Source organism: Eimeria necatrix, genomic scaffold (genome assembly GCF_000499385.1).
Source record: "Eimeria necatrix Houghton genomic scaffold, Enh_scaff731, whole genome shotgun sequence".
Classification (NCBI taxonomy): Eukaryota; Apicomplexa; class Conoidasida; order Eucoccidiorida; family Eimeriidae; genus Eimeria; species Eimeria necatrix.
Window position 1 is genome coordinate 7,501 of NW_013654556.1, and position 11,112 is coordinate 18,612.

The 11,112-nt window shown below is 57.1% G+C and overlaps 2 protein-coding genes across 2 annotated transcripts in view; both read right to left on the reverse strand.

Annotated features, from left to right (window-relative positions):
• Positions 1–2,188, reverse strand: part of ENH_00073450 (hypothetical protein, conserved) — a gene marked incomplete at both ends in the record, with an annotated part of 2,579 nt that extends 391 nt beyond the window's left edge. The window contains 2 exons of the mRNA XM_013582749.1: positions 270–387; positions 914–2,188. Coding sequence (XP_013438203.1) covers positions 270–387; positions 914–2,188 — 1,393 coding nt within the window. The remainder of the gene's footprint in view (positions 1–269; positions 388–913) is intronic.
• Positions 2,189–5,065: 2,877 nt separating this feature from the next.
• ENH_00073460 (NADPH-cytochrome p450 reductase, putative) lies at positions 5,066–8,428 on the reverse strand (the record flags this gene model as incomplete). Its single annotated transcript, XM_013582750.1, is given in 10 exon segments — positions 5,066–5,097; positions 5,403–5,506; positions 5,751–5,839; positions 5,986–6,287; positions 6,502–6,738; positions 6,949–7,234; positions 7,240–7,264; positions 7,474–7,601; positions 7,843–7,953; positions 8,204–8,428. Coding segments are annotated over 10 exon segments (1,539 nt in total).
• Positions 8,429–11,112: the final 2,684 nt, after the last annotated feature.

The following is an 11,112-nucleotide window of genomic DNA, read 5'->3' on the forward strand; positions in this document are numbered from 1 at the left end:
AAATAAATTAAACAAATAAATAAAAAATAAAAACAAAAAATAAAACGAAAACTTGCAAATCCAACTCCAGCCTTTTTCTCCCTCCCCATCCACTTCCCCGCCGTCGAACAAATTGCGAAAATGAAAACAAAAAAACAAAACAAACAAATTAAATTAAATTAAATTAAATTAAATTAATTAAATTAATTAAATTAAATTAAATTAAATTAAATTAATTAAATTAAATTAATTAATTAATTAATTAATTAATTAGTTAATTAATTAATTACCTGTCACAATGGCCACGGGAAAGACCGCCGAAAGCCTCTTCAAAGTCCGGCGAAACGCCGAAGACATTTTGGCCTCGCGCGGGTCCGCCACGATTGGAGTCAGAGTGCCATCGTAGTCCTGTCCAAACCCTAAACCCTAAACCCTAAACCCTAAACCCTAAACCCTAAACCCTAGACCCTAAACCCTAAGGCGTAGGCACTGACACCCGCCCACGCCCGCTCGCGCAACGCACACGCATGCAGCCAGCAGCCAAACAAGCCCACACAACCAGCTCAAAACCCTAAACCCTAAACCCTAAACCCTAAACCCTAAACCCTAAACCCTAAACCCTAGGCCTTCGGCCCCAAATCCCATGCACGCGCATTCGCACAACTCACACGCCCGCTGACAGCAGCCAGCCAAGTCCACACAACAGAACCTATCAGTCATAGCCCAAACCCTAAACCCTAAACCCTAAACCCTAAACCCTAAACCCTAAACCCTTAGGGGCAGCCCGCGAGAGATCCCATGTATTGTCTTGTCCTGTGTGGGTCGCTCTTTGAGGCCGCCCCGCAGCGCCTCCCCCAAACCCCAAACCGCAAACCCCAAACCCCAAACCCTAAACCCTAAACCCTAAACCCTAAACCCTAAACCCTAGGCTCACTAGGAAAATGCAAAGGGCCTTGTTGGCGAGCTTGAAGCGCACGTACTGGACTTCGTCAAGGAGGTTTGGAGTTTCGAGAGCTGAAGAAGATCCTTTTTCAATTTCAAGAGCTCTTTGTTTGAGTTCCTTGACAGTTAAAGTGCTGCTGCTGCTGCCGCGGCTGCTGCTGCTGCTGCGGTAGCAGCAGCACGCCGGCGTGCTGCTGCTGCCGCTGCTCAGGCTGCTGCTGCTGCTGCTGCTGCTGCTGTGCCGCGGGTGCGACACCGCGGCCGTGTCGCTGGCGCCCGCCGCCGCGTCCGGGGAGCCCTCCGCAGCAGCAGCAGCAGCAGCAGCAGCAGCAGCAGCAGCAGCAGGATGAACTGCAGCACGAGCACAAATCTCTCGAACTCTTTGTCTAAAAACAGAATCACTTAATCTCCAAGACACAGAGCCCGAGCAGTCCCGCGGCAGCCGCTTCCCCCCTTTGTGTCCTTCAGCCCGCAGCCGGCCCCGCGACTCAGGTGCTGCTGCTGCTGCTGCTGCTGCTGCTGCTGCTGCTGGTGCCGCTGCTTCTGGGGATGCTGCTGCTGCTGGGGCTGCGGGTGCTGCTGGTGTCACTGCTACTGTTGGTAGTGCTGCTGCTGCTGCAGGCTCCTGTATTGCTGGCGCTGCTGCTGCTGCTGCTGCTGCTGCTGGTTCTGCTGCTGCTGGTGCTGCTGGCGTTGCTGCTGCTGCTGCTGCTGCTGCTGCAGGCTCCTGTATTGCTGGCGCTGCTGCTGCTGCTGCTGCTGCTGCTGGTTCTGCTGCTGCTGGTGCTGCTGGCGTTGCTGCTGCTGCTGCTGCTGCTGCAGGATCAGAAGCAGGTGACGACCCAGCCACGTCAACGCTGCAGCCGGGCTGCTGCTGGGGGGCCCCAAGGGGGCCCCCTGGTGCTAAACCCCAAGAAGATTGCTGCTGCTGCTGCTGCTGCTGCAGCTGCTGCTGCTCACGTTCGTGGGAGCTGGGGCGCTGCGGCTCCACCAACGGCGGAGAAACTTGCTGAAGCTCCTGCTGCTGCTGCGGCAGCAGTTGCTGCTGCTGCTGCTGCTGCTGCTGCTGCTGTGGGTTTCCGGGCTGTATGCCCCCTAGTGAGTCGCAGAGGGAAGTTTGGGCCCCCTGTTTAGTTTGTGTCTGCAGGTCATGTTGCTGTTGCTGCTGCTGCTGCTGCTGCTGCTGCAGCTGCTGCTCTTGCTGCTGCTGCTGCTGCTGCTGGTATTCGCGATCCTCGGCCCCGTCTGAGCCCTGAACAGCCCCCATTGTTCTTTCTTCAGTGCGGCAGTTCTGGAAGCACCCAGTAGGCCTGGGGTTTAGGGTTAGGGTTTAGGGTTTGGGGTTTAGGGTTTAGGGTTTAGGACAACGCACCGAGGGGCCCCGCAGCAGCTTGCTGCTGGGGCCCCTGGGGGCCCTACTGAGGAAAAGAAAGGTCAGCCTGGAAGCTGCCTGAGGTGTACGTACACCCCAAACCCTCGAAGCAATTAGTCCTTCGAAACCCTAACCCCCGAAGCCTCCATGATGCCTGCCTCCTACGGGGCTGCTGTTTAGGGTTTAGGGTTTAGGGTTTAGGGTTTGGAGCTGCAGTTCTGCGGCTGCAGAAGAAGAAGCAGGGCGGGACGGTTGCTGCGGTTGCTGCTGCTGCTGCTGCTGCTGCGGTCGCCTTCGCTGTTGTTGCTGCTGCTGCTGTTGCGTTGTTGCTGCTGTCCAGACAAGTAGTGGCAGCAACTGCAGCAGCAGCTGCTGCTGCTGCGGGCTGCTTCGGCGATAAGATGCGGCGCAGCAGGCGCAGGTTTCCGCAAGGAGCAGCGGCGCTCGGCAAACCCTAAACCCTAAACCCTAATTCAGTGTTTCACGGGCTCCTGCGCGGACCGCGAGACAGACCCGGGAGCGCGCTGCCTTCTGCGGCTGCTTCTATCCTTTTGAGCTTCTACTTTTTGATTTTTTAGTAAAAAATATATTTTTTCAGTAAAAAATAAACAAAAAACAATTTATATTCGCCAAGAAAGCCCCCAGGGGCCCCCGCCGCGGCAGTGCGACGCGGCTGTGGGCAGCCGAGCGCAGCAGCAGCTTCTGTGGAGCTGGGGTGTACGTACAGCTCGCGCCGCGCAAGAAGCAGTTTTGTGGTTTAATTAAATGCCATTTAATTTATTTTAAACTTTAAAAACATCAGTTGTTTCACTTTGCTGCAGTGCGGCGCAGAAGGACAGCTGCAGCGCCAGCAGCAGCAATGGTCACTTCTGGACACCGACCACCGGCAGCAGCAGCAGCAGCAGCAGCAGCAGCAGCAGCAGCAGCAGCAGCAGCAGCAGCAGCAGCAATTTAAACGCCACAAAATTGGCTTGCTAAAATTGCTTCGAAGCAACACCACACTACCCCATCCTTCCAGAGGGAGGCGGCGACGCTCAAGTCGAGGTCACATCCTAAACCCCAAACCCTAAACCCTAAACCCTAAACCCTAAACCCTAAACCCTAAACCCTAAACCCTAGCAGCTGCGCACGTCCTAGGAATTCCCCAGCTAAAGATTCTGCAGCTGTTTCACCCACCGGCGCTTCAGGCCCATGCGACTCAGGCAAGCCAAGGCAGCAAACCCTAAACCCTAAACCCTAAACCCTAAACCCTAAACCCTAAACCCTAAACCCTAAACCTTCGCTGAAGACAGAGTCTTGGGGAACTTCACGAGGGCCTGCGGGCTGCTGCAGCAAAGGGCCGTGTGCAGCAGCAAAGTGCAAAAAGGCTTTTTAAAATTAAAATGAATTTTGAAATTAAAATGAATTTAAATTAATTAAAATGCAAAAGAATGCAAAGACAAAAATAAAAAATAAAACTAATTGAAACTCTCTGTGGAGTGCACAAGTGCATGCAAATAAAAACAAAAAATGAAATAACTAAAATTAAAATTAAAATTAAAATTAAAATTAAATTAAAATTAAAATTAAAATTAAATTAAAATAAAACTAATTAATAGTGCAAAGTACGGAGGTGTATGTACAGTGGAAACTGCACAACTAGGAATGCAAAAAGAGAAAAAAAAAATTAAAAAAAGAAAAAAATAAAAACGAAATAAATGCCAAGCTTGCGTCATTATAATTGAACAAAAAGGCCATTTTAGAAGAGCATTTAAAAGTTTGCAAAAAGAAAAAGAATTTAAAAAAATCAAAAAAATAAATAAATTAAAATTAAGACACTTGAACTTAGCCATGCATGCATTTGCCACTTTGCTGCACTTCTGCATGCGTTTGGGGCTTTCCATGGCTCCAAGCCATTTGTTTACATTCAACTGCATTTGGAAAAGCAGCAGCAGCAGCAGCAGCTGCTGCTGCTGCTGCTGCAGCAGCAGCAGCAGCTGCTGCTGCTGCTGCTGCTGCAGCAAACGGCTTCGCTGCACACCAGCGAGGCCCGCTAGGGGGCTGACTACGAAGTCTTTTTAGTTATTTCTTTTTATTTCTTTATATAAATATGCAAAATATACAATTAAATATATTTGTCCCAATTTATTTGTTTATTTTAGAAATATTTAATTAAATATATTTGTCCAAATGTATTTCTTTATTTCAATTCCGAATCCCGGTTTATATATGAGTGCATGCACATCCCCTAAGCCTTCTCCTAACCCTAAACCCTAAACCCTAAACCCTAAACCCTAAACCCTAAACCCTAAACCCTAGAGCGCAGCAGCAAGCCCCCGCCTCTCTAAACCCTGCAGCAAAACAATTAGGAGAGCATAACTGCAGCAAAAGCAAACAGCCCAACAGCTCAGGGGTTTGGGGGGCCCCACAAGGGCCTGTGGGGCCCTACAGGGGCCCCCCAATGTCCCTAGAAGACCCCAGGGGGCCCCCAGGGGCCCCTGGGGCCCCCAGGGGGCCCCCAGGGGGCCCCCAGGACCCCTAGGGGGCCCTAGGGGGCCCTAGGGGGCCCCAGGGGGCCCTTGTATACTTAAAGTGTCCTCCAGGGGCCCCCGGGGGGCCCCTCAAGGCCCACATAGGTTGTTTTGGGGCCTTCAGGGGGCCCCCTGGGAGCAAGTAGGGGGGCCCCCCGGCAGTGAAGGGCCCTGGGGGCCCCATGGCTTGGGGGCCCCCGGGGGCCCCCCAGCATCTGCTGCTGCTGCTAGCAAAGGGAACTTCATTTTTCCAATAACTCCTTTAGTCCCATAGCTCCTTTATGTACTTCCCAGCTGCATGCAGAGACAGAAGCAGCAGCAACTGTTTGCTGCTGCGGCAGCAGCAACTGTTTGCTGCTGCGGCAGCAGCAAGCGAAGCAGCAGCTGCTGCAGTCTTAACTACGGGACTTGAACGCCGCAGCAGCAGCAGCAGCCAGATCCGCAGCAAGTCGCCAAGCAGCGTCTGCCGTGCAGCAGCGGCAACGAGTATAGAGGCAGCAGCAGCAGCAGCTGCAGCAGCAGCAGTAGCAGCAGCTGCATCAGCACCTGCAGCAGCAGCAGCAGCAGCAGCAGCAGCAGCAGCAGCAGCGAGCGCGTACTGTCGTGCATGCGCTGAATGAAGGCCTCCGCCTTCTTCTGTCCTATATGAGCAGCAGCAACAGAGACAAGAGCAGCCTGCACCGCCTCCCCCATTGCCGGCTTCCTGTACAGACACTCCAGCAGCAGCAGCAGCAGCAGCAGCCTCTGCAGCAGCAGCAGCAGCAGCAGCAGCAGCAGCTGCAACTGCAGCAGCAGCAGCAGCAGCAGCAGCAGCGGCAGCAGCTTTTACAGCACAGCAGCAGAAGTGTCAGCCTCTACGGCGCACCAGCAGCAGTAACAGTAGCAACCTGTACAGCAGCAGCAGCAGCAGCTGCAGCAGCAGCAGCAGCTGCCAGATCAGGACTTACCCGCAGACATACACTGCAGCACCCGACTGCAGCAGACCCCACACAAGTTCCCCCTCTTCGGCAATTTTGTGCTGTACGTACACCTTGCGCTGCATGCACAGCCCCAGCAGCAGCAGCAGCAGCGGCTGCCAGACACACAGCTCAGCAGCAGCAGCAACAGCAGCAGCAGCAACAGCAGCAGCAGCAGCAGCAGCAGGGCATAAGTGGAAAGCAAGGAAGAAAAATGCAACAGTACCTCTGGGTTGACCCGGGAAAGAGCTAGAAAGACGCGGCTCAGCACGTGCTGCTGCTGCTGCTGCTGCTGCTGCTGCTGCTGCTGCTGCTGCTGCTGCTGCTGCTGCTTCTGCTTCTGCAGGTACTGTTCCAGAAGTTGCTGCACCTCTGGCTGCTGCTGCTGCTGCCAGTCGAGGTGGGAAAGAAAAAGATCTTTGTAAAGAAAGTGCCGGGTGTCTGTACACCCGAAAAAAAGATGTGCTGCAGCTCGGGGGGCCCCCACTGCTGCCAGGTGTCTTACAAAAGCAGCAAAGGGGGCAACGCCTGCAGCAGCAAGCAAACCCTAAACCCTAAACCCTAAACCCTAAACCCTAAACCCTAAACCCTGAACCCGAAGCCATACGCTTTGAGCCGACGCGCCTTCTAGCGCCGACAGAAGTGGCAGCAGCAGCAGCTGCTGCTGCAGCGGCAAAAGCAGCGGCAGCAGCAGTACCAGCAGCAGCAGCAGCAGCAGCAGCAGCAGCACCAGCAGCTTCACCTGTGCCAGCAGCAACAAGCAGCAGCGGCGTGTCTTCATCAGCAGGCAGCTTGAAGCAAGAGGGTTTGCAGCAGCACAGAACAGACACAGGGGCCCCCAGGGGGCCCCCCTGAGGGTTGGGGGGCCCCTCGGGAGGGGGGCCCCCCTGGGGGGCCCTCAAGTTTAATAAGTAAGAAGAACAGACCCCATGATGAGTTCCTGAGGGAATAGCTGCAGCAGCAGCAAAGGGCCGGATTCCTAAGGAGACGCAGGAGAGCAGCAGCAGCAGCAGCAGCAGCAGCAGCAGCAGCAGCAGCAGCAGCAGCAGCAGCAGCAACAGCAGCAGCAGCAGCAGCAGCAGCGACGGCTTAGGCAGGTGGAGTTGGCACAATTTGGTAGTGGAGGTGCTGCTCAGCCTCTAGCTGCTGCTGCTGCTGCTGCTGCTGCTGCTGCTGCGGGGAGGCTCACCGTGCTGCTGCAGCAGCAGCAGCAACTGCTGCGGATCCCTTCTCGGCGAGCTGTGCCGGTTGAGGCAGATGCACGCGGTGCGCGTAACCTGCTGCTGCTGCTGCTGCTGCTGCTGCTGCTGCTGCTGCTGCTGCTGCGGCTGCTGCAGGTGGGAAGAGGCCAGAGTGTATGCGCGGGGCATGCGGCCCCGCGACAGCAGCAGCAGCAGCAGCCCCAAGTTTGCTGCTGCTAAATTAAGGGACGGCAGCAGCACAGCCAGCAGCCCTCGAAGACACCAGCCCTGTCCCCTCACTGCAGCAGCAAAAGTGTCTCCTTGCTGCAGCAGCAAACCACCCCCAAACCCTAAACCCTAAACCCTAAACCCTAAACCCACCCCAGCCAGGCCATCTGCTGCTGCTGCTGCTGCTGCAGCAAAACTGCAAATCAAACGTCCTACTCCTGAACCGCTGGAATTTGAACCCTAAACCCCAAACCCTAAACCCTAAACCCCAAACCCTAAACCCTAAACCCTAAACCCTCAGTTACCGTGGGGTCGGTGGTGAGCCGCAGCCACTGCCTCCGCTGCTGCTGCTCCTCAGCGAAGCAGCCAAAGACAGAAAGCTCCGCCCGGCTAGGAAGCTCGAAGCTGCAGTAAAGAGCAAGGGCATCCTGCAGCAGCAGCAGCAGCAGCAGCAGCAGCAGCAGCGTGGTTGCAGCAGTCACAGCTGCAGCGGCCCCGGCAAGCTTGTGCGAGGTATTAACAGCAGCGGCAGCAGCAGCAGCAGCAACACGCTGCAGTGGCAGCAGCAGGGCATTTCAAAAGAACAACTGCCGCAGAAGTAGCAGCAGCAGCAGCAGCGACTGCTGCTAATGCAGCAGCAACAGCAGCAGCAGCAGCAGCAGCAGCAGCAGCACCTCGACAGTGCAGGGGGTTGGGAAAGGGACAGTCTCCTCCAAAAAGTGAATTTCGTCTTTAAGGTCTATTCCTCGCTTTTTAAACCCAAGGAAGTCAAACCACCACAAAACCTGCAGCAGCAACAGCAGCAGCAGCAGCAGCAGCAGCAGCAGCAGCAGCAGAAATCAGCAGCAACGGGAGCTTGCAGCTGGCAGCCAGACATAGCCAATGCCTTTTAAGTCTTTCGTCGTTTCACCCCAGGGCCTCCCCGTATACTCTGCCCAGTTGCATTACCTACTGCAGCAGCAGCAGCAGCAGCAACAACAACAACAGCAGCAGCAGCAGCAGCAGCAACAACAGCAGCAGCAGCAGGGGGCACACCTCCTCGTTGCTGTTGCGCGGCAGCACATAGAGTGTGTCGGCTGTGTGGCACCGCAGCCCTGGAGCAGCAGAAACATCAAACTCCAGCTCCCGGCAACTAGAGTCTGCTGCTGCTGCTGCAGCAGCAGCAGCAGGGTGCTTTGCTGCTGCTGCTGCTGCTGCTGTCGCTGCGTCTTCCTCTTGCTGCAGCAGGTCAGTGCTGCGCAGCAGCGGCAGAGGCTCCATAGCAAAGGCAAATCGGGCGGAGGTCGAAGACGGCCGCTGCTGCGTTTGCTGCTGTTGCAGCGCCTCATCTCCCTGCTGCAGCAGCAGCAGCTGCTGCTGCTGCTGCTGCTGCGGCCCCAAGTCTCCCTTTGCTGCTGCTCCTTCTTCCTTTATTTTTACTCCATTTCGAAAGACTGCCACAGTTGGGGCTTTGTCTGCATGCACTCACAAGGCACTCGCGCCGCCTGCTGCAACATTGGAGGCTCAAGCAGCAGCAGCAGCAGCAGCAGCAGCAGCAGCAGCAGCAGCAGCAGCAACAGCGGCGGCACCAGCGGCCCAAGAAGCACAGGCTGGCTCAGGGACAGCAAAAAGGGCACTGCGAAAAGCAAAAGCAGCAGCAACTCCAAATCGAGCGGCAGCAGCAGCAGCAGCAGCAGCAGCAGCAGCAGCAGCAGCAGAGCAGCAACAGCAGCAACGGCAGAGCTTACGGTGCTCCAGCCACATACGCACTGCCTGCATTCCGGCCTTCTCTGCTGCTGCTGCTGCTGCTTCGCCTGAGTTTGGCTCGCGCTGCAGCTTACGTGCAGCGCGACTAGCAGCGCTGTTGCTGCTGCTGCTGCTGCTGCTGCTGCTGCTGCAGTGCTGCTGCAGCCGCCTGAGGGCTGGAAGCAGCTGCTGCTCCGTCCACTGCTGCGCTGCTGCTTCTGTGTCTCCTCTGTCGTCGCAGTCCCCGACAGTCCCCACGACTTCTGCTGGTCTCCGCGGCAGCAGCTGCAGCAGCTGCTGCTGCAGCGCCTCCTTGCTGCTGCTGCTGCGGCTGCTGCTGGCGGCAGCAGCAAACTCGTGCAGCTGCTGCTGCATGCGGCAGGCCCGCCGCAGGGCCCTGTGCGTGCGGCAGGCCATCGCATTATAAGTGCTGGGGTAGCTGCTGCTGCAGAGGCCCAGCACAGCAAAGGCCCCTGGCAAGAACACGGGCTCCTGCTGCTGCTGCTGCTGCTGCTGCTGCTGCTGCTGCTGCTGCTGCTGCTGCTGGAGCTGCACGGCAGCCGCGCGCTGCTGCAGCAGCGAACGAGCAGCAGCGAAGTCCCCGCGCTGCACCACATGCAGGTGCAGCTGCCGCAGCCACTTGCAGTAGCTGTTTAGCTGCAGCAGCAACACAGCAGCAGCAGCAGCAGCAGCAGCAGCAGCAGCAAGGCAAGAAGCAAATGTCAACGCAGTTCCTTGCAGAAAGAAGATTCCTGCTGCATAAACTGCCACTGCTACTGCTACGTGTGGCGCTTCTGCTGCCATTCCTGCTATTGCTGTTGCTGTTGCTGCTGCTGCTGTTGCTGCTGCTGCTGCTGCTGCTGCTGCTGCTGCCTACCCAGTCTTCAAACTGCTTCGCGCTGGCTGTGGCCTCTCCCTCTCCATGAGTTGCCAGCACTAACACTCGCAATGGAAGGGGCCCCTCACACCCTGGGGGCCCCCGGGGGGCCCCTTGGGGGCCCCCAGGGGCCCCCTGGGGGCCCCCGGGGGCCCCCGGGGGGCCCCCGGGGGCCCCCTGGAGGGCCCCGGGGGCCCCCTGGGAGGCCCCAGGGGGCCCCCAGGGCCCCTCAGACCCTGGGGGCCCCTCAGACCCTGGGGGCCCCTGAGACCCTGGGGGCCCCTGGGGTCCTGGGGGCCCCTGGGGGGCCCCCCTGGCAGCGGGGGAGGGGCCCCCCTGGCCCCACAAGTTTCCTGGGGGCCCCTGGGGGCCATCGGGAGGCAGCAAAAAGGCACTGGGGGTAAAGTCCTGCATGCAAGCATTTGAGACGCACGGAATGACAGCTTGCTGCTGCTGCTGCTGCTGCTGCTGCTGCTGGTTTTGTGGCTGCTGCTGCTGCTGATGGTGCTGGTTTTGCTGCTGCTGCTGCTGCTGGAGGTTTTGCTGCTGCTGCTGCTGCTGCTGCTGCAGTTCGATGCTCCCGCGGCAGAGGCTGCTAAGCCGCACGCAGGCTGCTGCTGCAGTGGTCCAGTGGACCAGAGCAGCAGCAAAAAGCCAAAATGCATGCAAAAGCCTCACCTCCAAGTCAAAAATAAATACTGCTTGCTGCTGCTGCTGCTGCTGCTGCTGCTGCTGCTGCTGCAGCGCGCAGAGGCTGCAGGCCAGCAGCTCGCTGACCCTTTCCGCCGTTCCTGTTTCCGAGCCGAAGTGTATGTACACTCCGACGCCGCTGCTGCTGCTGCTGCTGCTGCTGCTGCTGTGGCTGCTTTTTGTCCCGCTGCTGCTGCTGCTCGTGCTGCTGCTGCAGCTGCTGCTGCAGCTGCTGCTGCCCTCACCAGCCGCGCCCCTGTTGGCATTCTGCAGGCCTCGGCGGGCCCTCAGCAGATAGTACGTTGCAGCAGCAGCAGCAGCAGCAGCAACCGTAGCTGCTGCTGCTGCTGCTGCAGCAGCAGCTAGTCTGCTGCTGCTGCTCGTTTGCATCGCCGCGGGAGCAGCATCGGCAGCAACTTCGGGTGTACAGACAGCTCTAAACTCCAAAATTAAAAAACAATTATCAAATTATAAATTAATTAATTTCAAATATTTTTAAATTGCCATTTTGTTGATAATAACTTCTCAAAGACCAGGGGGCCCCCTGGCCCACTGCCTTCCCCATCTGGGGCCCCCGGGGGCCCCCGGGGGGCCCCTGGGGGCCCCCCAGGGGCCCCCAAGGGGGCCCCCGGGGGCCCCCTTGGGGGCTATA